This window comes from Pteropus medius, unplaced genomic scaffold (assembly GCF_902729225.1).
Source record: "Pteropus medius unplaced genomic scaffold, Ma_sr-lr_union100, whole genome shotgun sequence".
Classification (NCBI taxonomy): domain Eukaryota; kingdom Metazoa; phylum Chordata; class Mammalia; order Chiroptera; family Pteropodidae; genus Pteropus; species Pteropus medius.
This window is the reverse complement of record NW_024349519.1, coordinates 8143725-8167661: the sequence shown is the minus strand read 5'-3', so window position 1 is coordinate 8167661 and position 23937 is coordinate 8143725. Positions and strand designations below refer to the sequence as shown.

The window sequence follows — 23937 nt, the reverse complement described above, 5'->3', positions numbered from 1 at the left end:
CATAAATTTATTAAAAGATAACTAGTATTATTTTACAATAGAATGATGAGACTTAACATATAAACATTTCCAAGTGGCAATACATTGACAGAAATTTGCATTAAGTTTAAGAAGCTATGAATAAAACATCTTCCTAAAACAAAGTTTTGATAGAAATATGGATTGTTATTATAAGTAATAATAACATGTTAGACCTTTATAGTACTTTTTAATTTAAGAGCTTTTACATCCTGTGCTTTCATTTGAGCCCATAATAACTTCTTCAGATTAGCAGGTATTACCTCATTCTGACAGATGAATAAATGAAAGCTCTGAGACATTAGGTACTTGCCCAAGGTCACACACTTATTAATAAATAGAAGCTTAAATTTCAAACCGGGTAATCCAATTTAAATTCAAAGCTCATTTATGCTTATGCCACATGTAAATTATTTTATATTGTGAAATTACAGTACTAGGATTCTAGACTGCTTCTCAGGAGTGGGACCTGATTAAAGAACCATCAAAGGAAAGCTGGGAATGACGAAGAAGTTATTAATTTACACCAAGAAAGATTTGATCGCTGATTGAACTCAGGGCCTGAATCATCTCCATTCTCTAAGTGGTTTAAAGAATGGTTTTAACTCATGAAATTAGTGAAGGAAGATACTAAATGCTGCTTTTAGTCATGAGGAGGAGTGGAAATCATTCAGTTTTCCAGGAAATAAAAACGCTAGCAAAGCTACTTGACCAATGGTGAGATCGAGCTTAGATAAGGCCTTAGAACTGGGTGGAAAAGAGAAAACAGAGCACAATAACCAAAGCATAAAACCAGCTTTAACAATTGACCAGTGCCAAGGAAATGAAAAAGAAGCAGGCTAGGAGAAAGAAGAAAATCGTCATAAACTAAAAGACAGATATCAGGTGTGTCTCAAGGAATGGTAAGGATGGGGTCTATAGAGTGAAGAAGGACAAGTTTTTGACAGTAAGCAGGAAAGAGCACTGCCAACACAAGATAGAAATGCAAGTTCAGGTTGGCTGCTGACCAGAATCAGAACCCAATGCTCCAAAGGTCTCTGCCAAAAAGGTAAAGCTTGGAGCTATATATACAGAATAAAATTAACAGTTATTAGAGTAACTCTATCTATTGCCACATCACATGTTTTCTCGTTTGTTTTTGCTTTCTAAAACACTTAAGGGATCCAGTGTGTCTTGTGGAGGCAGAAACAGTGGAAAGATCACCGGTCTCTCCTTGAGAATCTCTAGAATAACCAGAGGAAGAGAGAGGGAAAGAGAACACAAATATAAGATGGAGAAGTGTTAGGGTAGCTGTGAAAGATGATCTCTCACTTGGTTATTTTCTGCAAATGGGTAGCAGAAATGAGATCTGAGCTACTTAGATGCTCCCTATGGAGCTGACTTGTAGTTCTACTTTAAGAGAAAGTAGCTGAGACATCAGGGCAAACCATGGGACCTAAAAATACTTTAGAAATTCTTAGTGGACCTGACCTTCCCTCCAACCCTAGTTTGCCCTGTCCAGGCTTAGTGGTCCCTTCTACATTCCCACACTGGGCGATGGCATTCGTTTTACCAATTTCTGTCCTTCCATTTACATGTGTCTATTTATATAAGTTGCCCCACCTAGAGTGTGAACTCTTTGTTTATGTCACACTTTCTCAGCCCATGGCATAGTGCTTGGCGTATAGTAAGCATTCGCTGTATGCGTTTGCAATGTTAATGATGAATGAGCCTCTGTATGTACGAGAGGCAGGCAAATTGGTAGGGATGCAATGATTCACACATAAGAAACAGCTAGAGGAGTAGAAGGGAACAGAAGTAATGGGAGATTTGAAAAATTAGAGACAACTTATTGATGTCAACCATTCCCAAATGGTGAGGGAAGAGATACAGAAAGGGAAGGCACCAAAGGGAACCATCAGTATCAGTTATGCCTGTCCTGTATCTCTCACTGAGGAGTATAACAACAAGAGTAGGTGGATAATATGGGAAGATAATACGAGAAGTGAGGGAAGGAAAGTTATTTCGGAAAGTACCTATTCCCTTAAAATTAACCTGACCAAAAGGCTGAAATATCACCATGAATAGTCACTAAATAATCAACCCAATAAACAGCAATATTACTAAACTGCAAAACCCAAAACATGCATTATTTATTACAGAACATGAACTGTACCTGAGATCTTCAATTTCTTTAATATAACTGTGAATCATATTACTAATCTCCTCATTCCCTTCACCTACAAGATAAAACATGAAATTAAGAATTTTTCTTAAATTAAAACTTCAACAAAACAGAATGGGAGAAAAACCAAAGTTATGAAAACAAAACAATAATGCCAAACACAATTCATACAGCAAATTTCCTACCCTTAATTACTTGAGCAGATAATACGATAACATGACAAAGCAAAGGGCACATTTTGTTTCTGTAAGAATGGACTATTTATAAATTAAGCATTTAGCTTAATATCACAGATTGCATACACAGATTGACATTTCCACTTCATATATTCCAGGTAATTAATGAACACAATGAATGTTCCCGCCCTCCAGAAGTTAATCACTCCCTCATCCCACCCTACACGCTTACCTGCTCTGGCAAGAACCTGGTTGGCCTGATCGCTAACCAGCTGTGTGATTCTGGTCCTTAACACATCAATTGTCTCTTGCATGGCTTTAATTCTTACACGCAGGTTATTATTTTCAGTCTGTAGCATAGCATTCTCATGAAACATGTCATTGATGCTTTCAACACCTTCCTCATCAATTATTCTTTTACCCTAGAAAAAGAAGATATTTCCCTGGTGTTTGAGGAGCCTTAAATACACAAGAGATTTGTTTAAGAATATTACAGGACCACGCAGTTCTACACGCAAGAGCCCTTTTGTTTTTAAAAGCCTCAAGGCAAAAGAGATCCTTTTCCCTCACTACATACATCCCTTTGTGGTACATTTGTCACTAAAGTCATTGATTGAGTAGGAAGCCTCTTGAAACAAGAGGTTGGTAAGGTTGATAGACTAAGGATTAGTACAGGCTACGCACAAGGAAAACTAGAGGATTCTGCCTTCAAAAGAGAAAAGGCCATTCTCATGACAGACAAGCTATTCCAGAGACATACATTGCAAGTTATCACAAAAAGGCATCATTGCATTCACAAGAGTACCACAAAACAAAGTCCAACCCATTAGCTTACTGTTTTGTACTCCATGAGCTCCATTTGAAGTCGTGTGATCTCACTGCGAAGTGCATTGATTTGCTGACTAGCTCTGTCCTGATTGACCATCACCTTGTTCTTGATATTTCTAGCTCGATTGGCATATTTCAGGGTATTTAAAGTTTCCATAAAATCTCTGTCTGAAGGGCTGACACATGCTATCATGATGGTTTGGCTGAAAAATGCAAAGAATAATTAGGTTTACAGATAAGATCAAATAAAACAGTGAAGTCATCATTTTTAAATTCTTGACCTTTGAATAACATCTTCTCTTCAAGATACCAAAACATCAGTATTACTAACTTAAAAATAAAATCAAATTTAAAAGTTCCCATGCTGTAAGACTATCTTAAGAAAAAAGATTTTGTTTACATAGGAAAAATTTATATTATCCTTTTCTGACCCATAATATCTTGAAAAAGTACAAGTGCATATATTTCTCACTCTTTTACAAAAAATTTTGAGGCAATACACATAGAATAATTCTAAAATTTAATCTACCTATAATATGATAAATTCAAACTCAAAAATCATTTCTTTCATTATCTACTTAATATTTCAGGACTTTTCTAGTTTTTATTTAATCACTTGTATCCTGATTTTTATTGTCAGCAAAAAATTCTGCACAAAATCCTACCACCTGAACAAGAAGAGTACTTACTATATCCATGTATTTTATAATAAAAAACATCATTTGTGATCAAGTGGTCAAAGTTCCAGAATTTCTGGCCAGATTACACAAGAAAAATGAGAAACATTACTTTATAGTGATGATGAATTGTTTTATCAACCAAAGAATAGGATAGTGAAAAGCTTAATATGTCCCAACTATTATGTCTGTCAATGAAACAGACAAGGAAATTCAAGTCTCACCGTGCAAATATCTTAGACTGCTTACAAGGCAAGCAAACTTTCTTGAGTATTGAAGTATTCAAAAGTACCGAAACTTGGCAAGGGGTGGACATTTAGCAAACTAAAAAATTTATATTTGGCTTAAAAAGGAAAAATTTTCGTCCTGTCATAAGACCCAGATTGATACTGAAGGTCAGAGTGAAAACAGAGAAGAAATATGCAACAACGAAAGCAATACTGAGTCCATACATGGGATATGCTAGAAGAGAGATGAATTAAGACAATGCAAATATTACAATAAAAAGAAGAAATATAAAAAATATGCTGTTGAATTATATAAAATAAAACTTGATTTCTAAATTCATTCTTCAATATCAAACCTAAATAGATTTAATATTATCAAAATTCTTTGAATAATATTCAAAAAAGAAAGTCTACAAGTTTAATTACTGGATCATTTTACAACATCTAATAATCTTTTCAGTAAACATGATGTTAGACTATTGAAAACACTGTAAAATAGATTCTGGTAACAATAATGGAATAAACAAAAATGTAATGGTTGTCTGTAACTTATTGAATTGTGCTATGATTGAATTTAAATGTCATAATTGTTTCTACTTGTAAAGCCAACATGTTGATGTTTATAAAAAGGAATGCATTACAAAAGAATGTGTTTAGATGATGAAACACCAGAATAATTCAAAGTATGGAAAAGGAGGAGTATCAGTGATACTGGCAAAGTTCCTCTATTTTCATTCAACTGACATTTAAAACAAGTTTTTCTACATGTAAAAAAATGTTTAATTTTTAGGAGACTTTGTAAAACAGTATTAAATATACTTAAATTACTTTGTGTTTATTTAGAAGACAGCATTTATTTTTCAACCAAATTTTATTAGGCATATGCTATGTGCCAAGTGCTTAAGTGGAAACTATGATAAAGTAAAAAGAGCCCATGCTATGGACTTCACTTACAAGCTAAGTGACTTTGAACAAATTACTTAACTTCTCTGGATTTCAATTTCCTTATCTGTAAGATAGGAACAATAACACCTACTTCAAGAGATGTTATAAGGATAATGGGAAATAACAACATACAAAAGGACTCACATTTTACATACTTAATAATTATTAGTTCCTCATCCTATTATTTTGCCTTATAATAAACAGTTTTTATAAAGCACTTTACAAACTTAAAAGATAATGAATAAAAGAAATTCAGGAATATGGAGGATAATCACTTATGCATACCTATTACCCCCGAGGGAATCCTGCAGTAATCTCGTCAGTTTAGAATCTCTGTAGGGGACATGGGTGGCCCTCTTGCTCTTGTCTCCCAATGCACTTATTACATTGCCAAGTGCCAACTAAAAGAGAGAGAGAGAGAGAAGTGATAAAAATTCACTAACTATAATACTTTTAAATAACAAAAGCTTATAGAGGATGATATGGAGACAGGACAGAATTGAAAACATTTGGGTTTGTCTCTTTTTTATATATGTATATTTTGAAGTGTGAAGTAAACGTCAAAGTTTTCTATATTAGCTACTAAAAACTGACACAAAATGTGACTGAAAACTGACTCAAAACAGTACAATTCATATATTCATAATTCATAAATACTTAAACTCCTATTCAGAGATTTTCTTTGAAAATAGAAAAGATTGACAACATTTAATCAGCCCTAGAATTATCAGAGCATCAGGTTGTGTCCCCAGAAAATTGTCAATTCATGTTGCAAATTGTTCTCCTCAATTCAATGAAGAAATAAAATGCTTAGGTAGTTTAACAGTTTCATAAAAATTTATTGTTGGAATATAAACTCCCTTATGAGAAAACAAAATTTCCTTTAACCAAAATAAAAATATCAGTATGATTTCTCTGAAGAAGATATTCCTACTATAAGTACAACTGTCATTAGAAATCCAATGAATTTCTGTGCTAAGCATCCAATAATGAAAAAACTAAGTCAAACTACAGAGCTCTTTTGTCCTGCCACCCCTACTGTTCTTTTTACAGTCACCAAACTAGTACCTACAGCATAAGCATTATCCTAAATGTTAGCCACATACTCCTTCAGTAATGCAAACATCTATAACCATGTCTTTGTTAGGGTCCATGGATCACATAGAGTGGTATCAGTAGCACATTGTGTCTTTGTCACTCTTTTCCAGAGTCAACAGTTTTGACCAACCACTGGTCACACTGAAGCATGTCTGAACATGCTTCAGTAATCTAAATAGGAAAACAGACCAATGGCTTTTGTCTTTTCCTAACAGCACAAATGTAAATATCACCATGAATTTAACTCCTAAGATATTCAGAACAATACACATAGTCCAGGATCCAGGTCACCTCCTTTAACACAAAATGCAACCACATGGTGGGAGCATCAAGTTGGGTATTGGAGTTGGGACATCTGGCTCTTGCTAATCAGCTTCAGTTGTTAATTCCCCCACCGAAGGGTTGCAATCAATCGTACAGGAGCAAATACTGGGCAATAATAAAATAGGAGCATATGACTGGAGACCCAGCTCTAGGATGACAGGGAGGAAAATACACTCCCTGATGTTTAGGGATGTCATTACTGTTATGCAGAAACAAATGTCCAATTTGATAATGAAGTCAATAAGAAGAAAAGATTTATTACCCAAAAATTTACTCTATAACATTTTCTTCTATACAACAGAAGCTTGATGCTAACAAATACAAGGTGTTTTCCAATCAAAAACACCACTAGGTGGAACGGTATTAAAGTTAATTCTTAATATAATCTAGAAGAGTTCTCTTTGAAACATTCAACTAAAATAACATTGATTATAATTCCCAAAATAAACTGTCATAAAATTTAAGCAAAAAAAGCTACTTTGAAAGTCATCTCGTGAAATAATTAACATAAAATGTTGATTTTGACAAAATATTTTTAAAAGTGGAATTTTTAAAATCATTACTATATATTATTTTCTGCACATATTATAAAATTTAATCCAACTAACAAACATGAAGAAACTTTGCAATACATAAGAATAAAAAATTGTGTAATATGAGGAGATCGAAATTCAATGCACTACGCCTAAGTTTACAAGTTTACTGTAACTCATTTCTCAGCTCAGTTCATGAAGGATTTCTAATGCAGAATTATGTGTCACAGAAGAGAAAAAGACAATAGAAAATCTCTGACATGTGCTCAGCGCAAAGGCTTAGTCTTACAAGTCCACAGTTGATGGAAATGCCTTCTTTTGCCCTCTCGCCTGTGGCCCCAGTACGCTTTAGTCGTTCTGATCCTGCCAGATCAACAAAATGGAACTTTGCAGTCAGAGTTTCAAATTCACTCATCTGTGATGATTCAGAGATCACCTTATTATCAGTCGCATTTTCCTGCAGTTGAGGAAAATAATTGAAAATATTTTATTTATGTGACATTAAAGATCCTCCGACACTATTTTCCCCTCATTATATAAGTTATTAAATATATATCTCTCCCATTGTTTTATAAACTATATAAATGTCTAACCAATGTACTGCATACTTGAAACTAATAGAGAAATTAATAAATAAAATAAAATACGACTTTTACATTAAAAATAGTTAAATAAATAACTATATAAATAAATAAAATCTCTCCCCACATAGGCATGTGGCCAAATAAACATAAATGCAAAAATGCCTGCTGGCAATTGGAAGCTTAGACAAATTAGAAATAAGCTTGTGGTCAGAACCCAGCTGCTATCAACTGAGGTTTTGCTTATGTTGATGAAGGGACACCTGTAACATACAGTTTTCAAAAACAAAGGGTCTCAGGTGACTACATCCATCACCATATGGCCACAGCTTGCTTTCTAGTTGCTGCAGACACATATCCAATTTTTTATTTCAAAATCTTATATGATTGTCCAGCTGCAGCTTAAAGAGGATCAAAGACATCTCATTAGGAACGGGAATGATAAACTAAAATGGTTCGAACGTACCCTTTTCCTGTGATTTATGTGATTTTAGGGGAATGAAGCCTGAAAATTTAAGAAATTAGAACTAATAACTCACAGGATCTACTTGAGAACACATTCTGGTTTGACACACATGAATGGTAAAAATGGCATGAGAACGAGAGCTCTGAACATTCATCTGGGTACTGGCTGTGGTCCGGGATAAAGCACCCAGCTTCAAACACTGCATCATCTGGAAAAGGAGAAGGGTTTTATTTGAACAATATTTAAACAAGATACCATACAATCAGCAGTCTGAGTTTATGGTTAAAATCTACCATATTAAGAGATGTAAAGGATGTAAAATTTCATAATATTTTAGTTACAAACATTTTTTTGAACTGAACTTCTCAGTATAATAAGTGTATTATTTTTTTTAAAGGGAGAAAAAAACACTGAGATTCCATTGTTTGCCATTTGCTGACATTTGCAGCTTCCATTCCAAACTGTGAGAGCAGAACACTTTGGAACAAACTGAGCAATAACTTGAATTACTCTTATGTATCTTCTGTTGAAATATTTTTTGGTAACTTTCCTTAACAGTTTCCCTTTAAGGGTCATGACACAGCTCTACATGTATGACGGCAAAAGGTGCAAAAACAGTGTGCTCCTGTCTACGGCCATACCACCCTGAACAAGCCCGATCTTGTCTGATCTTGGAAGTTAAGCAGGTTTGGGCCTGGTTAGTACTCGGATGGGAGACCACCTAGGAAGACCAGGTGCTGTAGGTGTAAAAAATAAAAAAATAAGGAATTGTAAGCTGACAAGGTCCTTTCAATCTGTGAGGTCAACCAAGGGTTGCCTCACCTAAAAAAATAATAATAATAAATTTTTAAAAAAGCATCGTGGTCCTATCCTTCACCTTCCATCATCGAACCCTTTTTTCTAGCTGTAGAAGAAAACTACAAATATATTGCCTTAGACTTTTTTGATGCTATGATAAATGAACTGACTTTATCATAGCTGTGACATTTTTAATTTTAAAAATCTCGATATAAAAAAATATGAGGAAAGAAGACAAGGTTTTTAACTCCATGTTACATTTAAGTATACAAATTTCATATCTTGATCTTAAGTAAACTATCAGCAAAGCTGAATATTAAAGTCAAATATGCTCTATTATAACATAAATGTTACCTCTGATTCTGTATTCACAGTACGTGTTGTGACACCCACAGTATAAATTCCTCCAGTTGAATCTTCATGAATTCTTATATTTGATTTTTTATTTTTTGCATCAATATCACGTGTGGTATCAAATAAGTCAAGGACCTCTTCATTATAGAGCTATCAAAAAAATATTACAAGTTAACATTTAGAAGAAATTGCCTCATGTCTGTAATAACACACATTGCATGTTATCTTTCAAATATATTTTCAAAGTTCTTCAAAATGACATATTTCTTCAAAATAACAGATAAAAATGAATGAGGCAATTATTATTACAAATACAAATAAATGTCAGGTTCATTATAAGAGCAAAAACAGTAAATGACTTAATCATGACTAATGAGTTGAAGACTAGCTAAAATGATCTACTAATCCTTTGCAATATATAATATTTATAAATACAAGCAAACTCTAAGAAATATGTACCAATGTAGACAAATCCTAATTTTAAAGATTTTAAAAATTATTACTACTTGAGCTAAAAATATATTTCCTATTCCCCTACGACCTTTCCTAATGTGTCTAAAAATTAATACTTGGTGTTTTTGCAAGGTCAGCAATGATATTAGTGTTTCTATATCAATAGTGGCTGAGAAGATCAAGTTAACTCTTTAGCAGAAGCGTACACCTATTTTTCTATCAATAAGCTTTAAATTCAAGATGCCTAACAATATTTTGGAGGGTGAAAGGGAAAGTAGAAGAGCTCTTTCTTTTCTTTTAGCACCATTAGTTATTGCTTTTGGTTTTTACTACATTGTGATGTCGATTAAAACCAGCAGTAAAGTAACCAATGTTAATTTGAACTGTTTTCTATTTTGTGGCATATAATGTTGAATAAAATGGTTCATCAATTGCCAAAATGATTAGCTCAAGTGATCCAGACTAGAACACTCTCTGGATCAAGCACCCAGAATTATAACACCACTATCCACCTAACTGCAATATTGCTCATATCCGAGATGTCCTCTTACTGTCATGTGCCTCCCACCAGAGTAGATTGCCTAAAATTAACCCAAACCTGTCCCAATCTTTGGATGCTGCATCAAAACATCTGCCTATCCTTGCAAGAATACCAGTTTCTGCAGCCAGATTAGTGCTATAGCCTCAATCCTATTATTCCTCATGTTCTCCCCCTCCCTGTTGGTCTTAATTGCTGAGTCGCCAGCACTTTGTGAGCCTGCCTATATTACAACAGTAATTATAGGACAAAGAGAATCTGAAATAAACAGTATTAATTGTTTTATTCAATGGACACTGGTCAAGTGTTCATAATCTTAAATGCCAACAAGTAAAGGATACTTATTACATATTACCCATTCTTACTGCTACCTCTTACCTAATGTTAATTTACTCAAACATTTATTGAGCGCTATGTGCAAAGCACTGCACTAGAAGTCAGAAACATAAAATCACAAGGTCTATGGTCTTGAGGACAAGAAGATTTAAAGGAAAATAATAACACAATTAGTCTATTACCTCTAAGAATTGCGCATTCACTTTAAAATCTGGAGGAGGAAGTCCACTTTTAATTGCAGTGTGTTTTTTTTCTTCAATACTCTTGAAAAGGTGTTTAACAGCACGGGAAATAATACCCTGTTCTTCCTCAATGATGTTAACATCAAATCCTGTTCCCATTGTGTATGTCTTACCAGCTCCAGTCTGAATAAAAGAACAGGGGAAAATGTATGCTTTCTCTTAATAACATAACCTCAAGCAACAAAAATGAAAGTGCAACTGAATCGATACTTGTGAAAAGTTACAGTTTCTATAAGAACAACTTGGTACTTACTTGTCCATAAGCAAAAACTGTAGCATTGTATCCTTCAAAACAACCTTCAATTAGTTTTTCTATGCATTGAGTATAGATATGCTCTTGCTGGGAGTCAATGTCAAACACATAATCAAAAGTAAAAGCTTTATCTTTTCCTAGGAAGACCTGAGGTTCTCCTGGTGTGACAGATGTACAAATATGGCATCCTTCAATCTTTTCTTTGGCAAGTTGTGGTCTTATTCTGTGAGAAATAATCAGAAAATAAAATAAAATAAATGGAAAAAAAATGAAGAATACGACCTGAAAGTTCCTGGATAAAATTTTTTTAAAACATTAATGTAATCCATTATTGCTCCTTCAGTTGAAACATTTAAATAAATTAAATTATACTGAGTCCATTTCAATATCAGTTTCTTAAGTCTAAAAAATCATAAACAAGAGTAAATTCATGAAATACTTTTGTGGGTGAATACTCTTCCTTAACTTTGTAAGAGGTAAAGACTCAGTTAAATAAATTCTACTACCAAAATGCTATTTGTTGTTATTTTTGTTTTAGTTTTCTTCTCTTTATTTCTAGGAAAGACGATATCCAAAAATGAAAAATTAAGGACATAATATTTATCTTGATACCCTTTACTCACCTTTTTTTTTTTTTTTGCAAACTCTTTATCAATGGTTTCCAAACTTATTTGACCATATCCTTCTGTCGGCTTAACATTTAAGCACATTTCCACAATATATGTGTATATTATTCATTTATAAATGACATGCATTATATTGATTTGTCATGTGATATATATACAAGAGCAGAAATTTAAAATAAACTCAAATAGGTCCAATATTTTCTCTCCAAAACCAGTGAATCATCATGTACACCTCCTCTTCTGTTTTCTCTTCCTAATTTCAAGGCCTATTTTTATTTTCAAAGGAGGAAAGTAAATATGGTAAAATGTTGCTTAGAGAACCACCAAAAATCTGGCCCTATTCTATTCACACTTATAAACAGGACCATCCTGCCCACACACATCATGGATTTACTGTACCTAGGTTTTTTAAGAAGTTCCCATTTGCCATGGAGGAGAAACAGTTTCAGGCAGAAAGTAAAGACAACCAGTAATGGAAAATATAAAATGATAAAGACAGAGCAAAGAAGGGATTTTAAAGGATTCTGGTCCCACATTCTTCTTTTGTGAGATACCGAAACTGAGATCTACAGAAGTGGAACCAGTTCATCTTTTTATTAGGGATAAAGTCAAGCCTAAGTACAGATCTCCTGAATTTCAACCCCTTCCAGTTCATCAGGATAGAAGGTCAATAGAAGGACAGGAAAAACAATACTAAGAAGGGATTAAATTTCTGCAACCCTGGCTATCTAAAATAGAAATCTATACTACCAAAAAAATGTGTTAAGAAAAGAATATATTTATACAATTTTTTCCTTTCCTCTGTGATAATGGTGTTTTCCTTTTATAAAGTCTTCAACTGCATTTATTGTTTTAATGGAACCCAATAATCAATGTGGAGCTGGCTAAGTACGGTGAAAAGAGCAATGGAGTGGCCATTAGGAGACCCGGGTTTTTTACTTCTGTCACTCTACAAATATCATGTGGTCTTAGAGCTCCAATTTTCTCACCTATAGACAGAAACTATCATTTCCAAGGCTTCTTTTAAGATCTAACACTATTCAACTGCAGGACAATTTAATATTCAAAAAGGGGGGAAAGAGAAAAATATTTATGTACTATTATACAGATAAAATAATATAACAAATAAAACAAAGGGTTTCTTATAAGAACCTATGTCCATGGGACTATAAGAACAGCCCATAGTAGTAGCAGCTTTAGCTTTCTAATTCTACATTTTCTTGATGAGTGGTCTTTCACAAAATTTATTCTCTGCTTTCTAAACTTTTCTCCTATCTCACTTCATCCAGTCATGAGGAGGAAACCATAACAAAATCTCATCCTCATGAGAATCACTATCCTAACTGTTGCCAAGCCATAAACAGGAGAATCAATCTCAACTTACTCTCTCTTCCCTATTCCATCTATCTAATCTATCTCCAAGAGCCATTAATTATCTCTGAAATAGCTCTTAAGCCCATCACCTTCTTTCTTTCCTCACCAACACCACCTGTATCAAGACCATCATTATTGCAAAAATCTCACTAGTCAGCCTATGTCATATCTTGGCCCCCAATCTGTTCCACACCCTGTAATACATCATATTTATAAAATATGAAGTTGATAAGGTCACTACTTTGCTTTAAACCCTTCAGTATACTTCTAAATCCCTCTGTAGTCTCTCCTCTTGCCATGCTCCCTCTTTGCATTAAAAGATTTTTGAAGGTGATAGTTTATTTTTAACCAGTTTCACTAAGAAACTGCACCCTCTCTAGCTTCTATGTCTTAAAATTTGCTGTTTTCTTTTCCTGAATATTTCTCAATTCCCAACTTCTTTCCAGTATGAACATCTCATGTTTTCAATCTGTTTAGATTTCACTTCTTTAAGAAGCTCTCACTAACTCTTTGCATTCCAACATAAAGTCATATCTGAGCCCAAGCTGTTCTCTTTTCTGAAATCTACGTCATTTACCTCAGGATTCTGCTTTCCCCATGCTTGATAGATAGATAGCTCCACTATGAAGCTTAATGAGTCCCATGCAATCAGCCAGATAAAAATGAATACACTGTCTAAATAAAAATGAGCACTGGGCTACTGTTTGAAATCAGTTCTGCATTAATTTTAAGTAAATGATTATAACTATAGGCTACCTTATTTGGCTATTCAGACCTTTCAATTTCAACAGAACAAAGTGTAGGTGCCATTTGAACTACAGATATGACAGTCAATTTTAGAATGCCAATGTCACTTAGAACTTAATCTCCTGACCTCTATTCATCTGATTATTATCCTTGCTAATGATGATGAAGATTGTGTTTGAAGCATGGATGGTAGCAATTCCATCCATTTGCATGGGTGGGGAGAGAGAGTGGCTTTAAAAACCAACGAATGGGTAGAACCCTTTTCTACTCCACCCAGGCATTGGCAGTTTCCCAGCAGATGTAAGAAACCCCCACCTAGGAAGGATAGTCTCCCCACAAGTAGATAATTGGAAGCTGACTATACTTCAAAGGTTAGGAATAGATTCACCTTTTCAATCCTCCTTCAAAAATTAGCATTTTAAACTCTCCAAATCCCTCAATTTCAAAACTATAATTTGAGATTATATATAGACAAAATATACCAACCCTTTTGGGAAAGAGAAGACTGAAAATAGAATCTGACATTTATTACTCTAAATATTTTGAAATGCCTTCTTTCTTAATATTTTTATATAAAAATAACAACATTAAAACAACTAATCCCAACACTAAGAAATAATCAGTGTTAACATTTGGGTTAACACTAAGAAACAATAACAAAGACCTGCAGGCTTTTTAAAAGTATAATCATACAACTGGATATATTTGAAACTGCATAACAATTATGCATAAAACTTATGTCATAAATATTTAGAATAACATAATCTAATATAATGGCAAAATTATAAAGGACAACAACAATGTAGGTTCTATCTATAATATTAATTTGCTAATGGAGACAGGTTTTTTAAAAATATTACATTGGAAATGCATGTAAGCAGGGTGAGGCTGTTATGGAAAATAGTGACAGTTTTGCTAGAGGATGTGCTTTTTTTCCTGGTATGGAACCTTTTATCTTTTGTCGGCCATTGACCAATGGAGTGAGACTTGAAAGGAAAACCCATGTACAGCCATACAGGGGGGAAAAAATGTAATTTGTTATAACAGTTTGTGAAGATTGAAGGTTTAAAACAGAATATGATACAAGCTGTCAATTATTCAGTCTTAAGATAAAAAGACATGAACAAATGTCTCCATTTTCTACCATTTGAATCTCTTCCTCGGCATACAGCAGCCATTTAACTGCTGCTCTCACACTTTAGTGAATCTGCTCAGATAGAAGGCACCAAGGACTTTTTATCTCCAAAAAAAGTGGAGATAAAATAATCCATTTTAGTCTTCATCCTACCTAATCTCTCTTTAGTATTTGACCCTATTTACAACTTGTAGAGGAGGAAAAAACTTTTCCCCTCAACTCTCCTAGGTTCTCCTGGCTGGGGCCCTATAAATTAGCTTGACACACACACACACACAAAAAGATTATCAAAAGAAAAACAAATTGAAGTTTATTAACATGCATATCACACATACACATGGGAATGACTACTCAGTGATAAGTAACTGAGAAGGTGGTTATAACTTAGACTTATATAGCATCTTAACACAAGGAAAAAGAACTTTGAGTTTTGGGGACAGGAAATTGTAGGAACATAAATACATAGAGGAACTAATGGAAGATGAGGGCTTCCATTAGTTCCTCCTCTATTAGTTCCTCTAGGCAAATAGGGTGAAGCCAGAAATATTTTCTTGTAGCTGCTTCCTTTTCATTGCCTTCAGCTCAAAATAATCCTTATGTCAAAGTGGCATATTGTGGGGTGGCATATTCTACCCTTCAAACACTGTACTTCTCAACTCTATCTGCAGTTGGCTTTTGTGATATCTCTTTTTTTACTGATTCTAATTTATGAACCCATCTTTTTCCCATATGCTTCATATACCAATTTGCCTTAAATGTCAGTGTTTCCAAAAAAGATGTCCTAACTAAATTATTTAGCATAGTCTCTAAGATTTTTCTAATCTAGATTCTACCTGTCATTCCATTCTCAAATCTAGTCATATCAAACCACTGATCATTTCTTGATCAATTTACATACTTTCCATTCACCATGCCAATGTACATCCTTGAAATGCTGGCTCTCCTTTTCTCTAGATAGAAACCTCTTTGTAATTCTTCAAGACTTAGCTCAAATATCTATCTGTACATACCTTTATAAAGCTTCCCCTCTCCCCGAAGCTTGAATTAATTTATGTAATTTGTACATGATTTTAGAAAAGTAGATAACAAATTCAATTTTTGTTCTCCACTAGTAAAGTACTCTTTGAGGACAGAGAATATATCTTATTCAATCATAAAACAAAGTAATTCAACAAATTTTTCCTGACTGAATCCTATAAACTGCTCTAGTTAAAAGGGAAACACTCCAATATCAGGTATGTGATATTCACAATAATGTAAATTTGCTCCATCACTTACTTCATTACTAGAAACTTGATCTTGAACAATTATTTAACCATTCTCTGTCTCAATTTTCTAATCTATAAGATGAGCAGCCTGGACTTGAAGTTCTTTCTAACTTCAAATTCTACTTTAATTATTCCTTTAAGAACAGCAAAATCCGGACTTAAAGAAAAAAGACATCAATAAATGATCCTTTTTTTGGTCACACCCTATATCCACTACTAGTTATATCACTTGTTCTTTACTTCTTTATGGTTCTTATTATTCCCTTCAGTTTTTGCAGCAAATGTTGCTGCGGCCACAGGAACAAGGAACTTCATTTATGAAAAATTATCATGGCTCCTTGCAATGGCTATAGGTAGTAAAGATTAGAGATTGTGAGACTGAGACCAGTAAGTTTCCTTAAATTGGTCCCCCTTTTCTGATCTCTGCCTTCATAGCAACCATAATTGGTTTTAGTAATTAAGCATATCAAATAAACCAAGAGGACTAAGAGTTTCAGGATGTCCTGGATAGGATGGAAAAATAAGAAGATAAATATAGTAGAGGGAAAATGACATAGTTGCTACCTTTTCAGCTACAGTTTTAGTCATGAAACTCAGTAAAACTGCATTTAAGGTTTAATTCTGCCACATGCTATTAGAAGACAGAATCCACCATGAGAACTGAGCATCCCTGTACATTCTGGCTGGGTATGCCAAGAATGCAAGACCTTGACTGCTCTTTTCATGGATCATTTCTCAAGGTTACATTTGCAGCAAGCAAACTTTAGGGGTAATGCCTTCCACCTGACAAAGAGCTGGCCTTTCTTCCACTTTCTATAAAACCAGTGAATTCCCAAGCTCAGTATTTTTCCATATTCCACCTGTACTACCTCCATTGGATTGGGGGGCAAGAAGGAGAGAGGGAAGCAGTTCAAATCAACATGAAGTTCATGATGCTTATTGTACTGTAAGTAATAAAAATCCTTTGTCTATAACTCAAGAGTCTTGTGTCTTCTGCCACTACACATGAAACAGTAACAAGCTAGCATGTTATCCCATAAATAGGGAAAAGTTTCAGGCTCTGCACAGGTCTTCACACATACGAACTGTGACCTTTGGCAAGTCACTCTCTTTGTCTCAGTTTCTTCATCTATAAAATGGTAATATTATTACTGCAACGTCCACATCACAGCATCTTGAACAAATAAGAAAATATGTAGCAATAAAAGCCTATGTGGGTATAAAGTGTTGTTGTCGTTGTTGTTATTGTTACGGTGCCCCTTGAAAATTCTCTAAGTCAGTAGCTTCATAAGGCACCTTAATATCTTAAACCAATTTGAGCCTTCCAACATGTTAAATAATGCATAATTTACTCTTTCACTCTCCAAACTATTGCCATATTTTAAAACACACCCTTTGGATGCCCTGAGTCTTTAGAACAATTAAATGTAAAACATGTCAGGAATAGAAGTGTAATACAACAGTGAACATTGTTATTTGGATATATGTGTTCATATACATACAAATATACATACATATATTGCTATGCAAAGAAAATCAAGCTGAATGATATTACACCTCCATTTGCAATGAAAGTCATCATCCCACAGTTAGCCCTTTTATAGTAAAAATAATAAATCGTCATTCATCCTGCTATACTTTGGCATTAGAGAAGCCAAATGAGAATTTTTATTCTTTTAACACTATTATTGTTTTTACTATCTCCATATAGCCAGTAAAGAAATTTCATTCAGAAAGGAAAAGAAACAAGTTCCTGAGTAACAGATTCTTCTAAAAAGGGAAATTAAATTTTTATAGTACGATTTGTCCTTATACTGATTTAAATTTGATTAAATGCTAGTGACTAGAATGTTGGCAAATGATTAATCAATGATTCACAATTACTCAAGAGATGCTGACTTATGGAAAATAAATAATTGCATGCATTATAATTTATAATCTCCCAGGACTTGTGCAGTCACCCATATTTTTTTCCTGAATTAGAAAAGTAACACTAACACCATTCATTAACCTAAATCCAAGGAGGTTGAGAGTCAAATCTTTATATTTAAACATATGTAGTTTTGTAGTACTCCCAGGCTTTCTGGTACACTCTCACCTCTCCTATCCTTATTCCCCATCTTATTAAAAGCATCACAAGGGATAAGCCTTTTTGCTAATTAATTTGTCAAGTCATTTTTATTTTTCCCCACAAAGAGAAGAGAAATAACACAAAAAATATCTTGCTTTTTACTATTGGCATTGTTAATTTCTTGTTGTGTTAGAAAACACTGTTGTCCTTAACTATGATTTCATAAATGTAACAAATTTTTCCATTACCTAAATGTCTTTGTAAACCATCTCTTTTTAAGTTATTCTGATCTCATCCCCATGTTCTCCAGTTTACTCAATAATCTGACCTGATTCTCACTTTGTGTGGCCCTTTTGCTTACAGCTATCTGTAACTAGCCCACTTGGCACATTATCAACTCCTTTATTCTTCCTACAGGACATCAATAAATCTGTCCCCTGTAAAGATCCTTTGCCTTTCTTTATCTTATTTGTCATTATTTTGGATGATCATTATACTCAATGTTACTTCCTAGTGTTCAATTTGATATCTTAATGTTAATTATGTCTTACTAGTTTCCTCTCTTTCATTTCTTAAAAAATAGGACAGTCATCGTTTTGTCACCACAACTGAGCCAGTAGGGTTTCAAGTCCCTTTTTGATCCTCCCCTAGTTAATTCCAGTTAGTAGACACACATTAAGAAAGGATCTGCCCTACATTAACCCTCTCTACCTTTTGTGCCAGAAAAGAGTTTCTGACACACCACAGAAACTTGACCATTTGTGACATTATTGAATTGTTTCGCCAAGAAACTGATATATAATAAAAGTGCTATTTTAAGTTACTAAATCTGTGGTAATTTGTTACACGGCAATAGAAAACTAATATAGAAAGATATAGTATTTATTATACTAAATACTACTGCTTTAAGATTGTAATCATTAAAACTACTGCTTATGCAATTTTGAACTCAATAATGAGGCTGGTGACATCTGGCATATTACAATGACAGTAATAAATAAGTCAAAGAAGCTCCATTCATGATGGCATTAATCTAACTGCCCTTTGGGGGCAAAAATGAACTCATCCCATTTCTAAGTACAAATCTCCAACTATGTTTCATTTTAATTTTTTACTGCAGAATCTCTGAATCAAATGTCTGACAATATCCTACGTTTTTTATATGCCTTAAAATAAAAACAAATGCTGATAAGTATAAAGAAAAATAATTAACTCCAATTAGAAACATGATTTCTTTCCAAGTATAATATTCTCTGGTCCTTCAGCTCAGAAGCAATTATGTTATGACAGTAGTTACCATAAAGACTTATATCCTCTATGCTTTAACAATCAGTTAACCTGAGTTCCCACATTTCTCTTTCTGTTTATATTTTCTACTACTAGACTGGGATTCTTTTCTTCTGGTAGTAGCCACTGCTGCCTATGAGTACAATATATGACAACAGGGCAATGGAATAGGTGATGCCCTATGGCAGTCTGAATAATGGTCCCAAATTCTCAGAACCTTACACGGTAAAAGGGACACTTACAGATATGAGTAAATTAAGGATTTTCAGATTATCTTGTATTATCCAGGTTGTCTAGTTTAATGGCCAGGGAGAAAGAGGGAGATTTGCTACAGCAGAAGAATGTCAAAATAATGCAAGCTTTGAACATGAAATAAGTGGCCAAAAGCTGAAGAATACAAGTAACTTCTTAAAGCTAGAAAAGGCAAGAAAAGAGATTCTTCCCTAAAGCTTCCTGAAGGAACAAAGTCCTGTCAAACCATTTTATTTGTGGTAATATGTTATAACAGCCACAGGAAACAAATATATGCACTTTAGCTTCATACAAACAACTTGGTCCTATAAAGATGGGTCATAGTTAGAGTGACCAAAAAATTTACTGTCCAAACCAGGATACTTTTAAAAGTGAAAGAGATACTATTAATAATCATACTAGGACAACAGTCATAAATTAGTACTGTCCCAGGAAAACCGAGATCAGCCTATTCATAATATACTCATAGTATAGAATTCTACCAAATTATAGAGATGTACATTTCAGTTCAAAATGAGGAAAAATCTCCTTTAACAATTAATCCATCAAAAAACAGACAGATTGCTTTAGGAGGTAGGAAGGTACCCATAACGACTACTGACAACAAATAAGGTAGTAAAAAATTCTCAAACCTGGCTGCATGGGAGAATCGTCTGGTATGTTTCAGTATATTTATTTTGTTTTGCTGTGTTCTTAATTCACATTCCCAGGCCCTACCCCCAGATTCCAGAGGGGAGGTCCACAGTCTACATTTTAAATTAGTTCTCCAAATAATTCCAATACAGTGCCAGCCCAGCACCAAACTTTGAAAGCAGTGGTGAGCAGTGATATTTATACCTTATTTTGGTAATGGGTCTCCCAAGTTAGGGTCCTCATACATACACACATACATAATAATGTCACTATTTTTCACTACCTACTTTCCTTTTTCCTCTCAAACATAATCTTATTTCTGAAACCAAATATGCAAAAAATATATAAAAATGAAGTCACTCCTATTGGAGGTACCCCAGGGGTTCCTTGCCACTAGGCTTTCCACCCTGAACAGCCCCTTGGCTTCTCGTGAAATCTAGGGCTCTTTTGGGTACAGGCCTATGAAAACCAAGCTTTCAGTTCAGGTAGGCAGCTGTCCATAGTTTATTGTAACTACTCAGAGAAGCAACTGTCTTTAAAAATTATGTATTTGGAATACATCTCAATTAATATAATAAGTTGGGCTTTGTCATCCAACTTTGTAATAAATTATTCTTTTTGGTTTTCAATTCCTCTTCCTGAAGGTACGTCAAGTTGAAGTATAGGTGAAGAGTGAAGAACCTATTTAGTTTTTCCTCAATCTCTTGAAAGCATAACAGATTCGGCTCCTCATTATTTGCAAGATTTTAGTTTAAGAAGGAGACAATTTAGTGTTCAAAAAAAAAGTCTGAAAACCACTATTGTAGAGGAAATTCCTGCATGTGGTGAGAGATGAACCGGATAATTCTAAAATTCCCTTATGCATCAGCTTTAAAATGCTGAAAACTTCATATTGTGATGATTCTAAGAACAATTACAGGTAATCTAATTGCCAATAAAATAAAAGCATGAATCATGTTTGAGAGGGCAAAGCTGCCCGTGTCTTTTAACTTCCAAGGTCACCTCGTAATTAATAAAAAAGATTTCACTCCAATAAGGCATTTAACAGATTCGGCAGACATAGATTTTTAAAAATTACTTTTACACTGTATTTGTGGACTAAATGTGTTCTCCCAAAATTCATATGTTGAAGCCTTACCCCAAAATGTGATGGTATTTTGAGGGGTGGCCTTTGGGTGGTGATTAGGTTAAGGTGAAATCATGAGGGTGGGGCTCTCATGATGTGATTAGTGTCCTCATAAGAAGAGAAAAACAGACCAGAGCTCTCTCATTCTCTCTCCCAGTCATGTGCAGACACAGAGAGAAGGCAGCCATCTGCAAGCCAGGAAGTGGACTGTCACCATAAACTGAATCTGCCAGTACCTTGATCTTTGATTTTCCAACATCCAGAACTGTGAGAAATAAATGTCTGTTGTTTAAGCCACTCAGACTATGGAATTTTGGTATAGCAGCCCAAGCTAACTAAAACGCTGCTTTGGGGTTTACTCTATGAAATAACTCTACCTTATACTATCATGCTTACTAAGTGCTATGAGGCTGGACCAACCATGAGAGTCTCAGTACAACTCAGGATACAAACACATTTAAAAAAACTAATTTTGGAAGCCCTCCAAATAAACGATTAACAAACCACATTTTTCTGTACATGTGCACACATGCACACATGCACACACGCACTCATGCACACATACACCATACAATAACATGTGGAATGAAATTAACTATCAATGAAATTATATGTCTAATAGTTAAACTCCCATATATTTGCCTCACTTTTGCTTGTTTACCTTTTAAAAAGTCAGCCAAATATCATCCATGTGCTTTATCATATTTCAAGAAGTATCAGGAATGGGGCATGCAAACAGCCTTCCCCATAAAATTCTCACCAGTTTATCTGGTCTATTACTTTAATTTCTTTTTTTATGGGAAAAAATCGAGAAGATATAGAAGATGATCAGAGGGAAGTGAAAAGATCCCTGACAAGTGGGCAGGAACAGATATCTAGGAAAACTGGCTTTCTCTCAAACATTTCAGCCCATAAATGTAACAGACAGACATTAGAGAACAAAGTATCTTTGATAAATGCACAGAATGCACTTTAATCCTCTTCCTGTATTGAAGGTCAGAGGAAATAGCTAAATCTCATCCATCGGTGTGGATACTAAAAGTTAGGAACTACATTTGTACATTCTGAGAAAACAATCCGAATGTTAGGAATTGAATAAAAATGCCATTAGAAATTTTTAAATAACAGTGAGTTCTCTAGGCCATTAGCTTTCCCTTTTTGGCAAATGTCTAATATCTAGAAGCAGATTATGAAGTTTTCCACTTTATCAACAAAATGATGTTCTAAATAATAGACATTTTAGGCTAACTATAAAAATTAAAGAAAATAGAAAGAAATCCTCCTAGAGTCAAATCAATTTAACAAATAATTTATTGTGTAAATTTTTTTTATACCTCTATATGTAAGATACTGTCCTAGACACAACAGGAGAAATAAAATAAACTTTGTTCCCGACACCTAGGAATTTATCATCTAATGCAGGAAATAAGACAAATACATAAATAACTAATTCAACAAGGCTTAGAGCAGGACTTCTCGAGCTTTAATGTATGTATGAATTACATGGGTAGCTTATAAAAATGCAGATTCTAATATTGATGGTCTGGGTAAGAGCTAAGAATCTGCATTTCTAATAAGCCGATAGGTGATGCTGATACAGCTCTTGAGTTTCAAAGCTGTAAGGTAAAATAGGTGGAAGACATCACCTCACTTAAGAAAAAAGAAGAAAGTACAGTCACAAGGAGGGAGATGACATTTCAAAGTACTCTTGAATAAGTAGGATTTTGTGGGAAAAAGAAATGAAATGTAAAATGAATCAAAGAAACATGTGCTTTTTCGCTAATAGTGTATTTTCACTTGAGATAACTTCTAATAATGATTATTAGAGCTATTATTTTTAAAGAGCTACCTTATATTACCTATGGAAATAGAATTCTATTAAAGTGCCATTCCTAGTAACTAAGGTCTCTGGAAATTGCTAAGTCAAGCAGCTTCACATGATTACAGTACTGTAATCAGTGGTTGACAGAATGAGCTCAGGTAAGAAAGCACAACAGAACTTGAAGCTTGTAACACTGATTTTGAATTGCATCCCTCACTCTACCACCCTTGGACAAGGTTGCCTCAAATGTTGACAGCCACATCCATGTGGAAGGGAGGCAGGATGTAGAATGTAGACTTTTTTTTCTCAAGTAACACAGGACTCAGCATCTATATTTATTTTCTATTGCTGTGTAACACACTACTAGAAATTTAAAGGCCTAAAACAATACACATTGATTATTTCACAGTTTATGTGGGTCAGAAGTCCAGGCATGTCATAGTTGGGCCCTTTGCTCACATTCTCACCAGGCTGAAATCAAGGCATCAGCTGGGCAGCATTCTCAGCTGGAGTTCAGGGTCTTCTCCCAAGCTCATTCAAGTTGTTGGCAGAATTCAGTCACTTAACGTTTGTAGGACTGAGGTT

At 34.3% G+C, this 23937-nt stretch overlaps 1 protein-coding gene and 1 pseudogene across 12 annotated transcripts in view; one reads left to right on the top strand and one right to left on the bottom strand.

Annotated features, from left to right (window-relative positions):
• Nucleotides 1-23937, bottom strand: part of KIF21A (kinesin family member 21A) — a 137476-nt gene that overhangs the window by 52924 nt on the left and 60615 nt on the right. For all 12 annotated transcript variants that reach the window (XM_039882309.1, XM_039882308.1, XM_039882310.1 and 9 more), the window contains exons 2-10: nt 11012-11234; nt 10699-10881; nt 9190-9339; nt 8111-8245; nt 7280-7447; nt 5321-5436; nt 3194-3389; nt 2591-2780; nt 2174-2237 (exon numbers count right to left, since the gene is read on the bottom strand). In XM_039882309.1, coding sequence (XP_039738243.1) covers nt 2174-2237; nt 2591-2780; nt 3194-3389; nt 5321-5436; nt 7280-7447; nt 8111-8245; nt 9190-9339; nt 10699-10881; nt 11012-11234 — 1425 coding nt within the window. The remainder of the gene's footprint in view (nt 1-2173; nt 2238-2590; nt 2781-3193; nt 3390-5320; nt 5437-7279; nt 7448-8110; nt 8246-9189; nt 9340-10698; nt 10882-11011; nt 11235-23937) is intronic.
• LOC120618774 (uncharacterized) lies at nt 8665-8783 on the top strand (annotated as a pseudogene).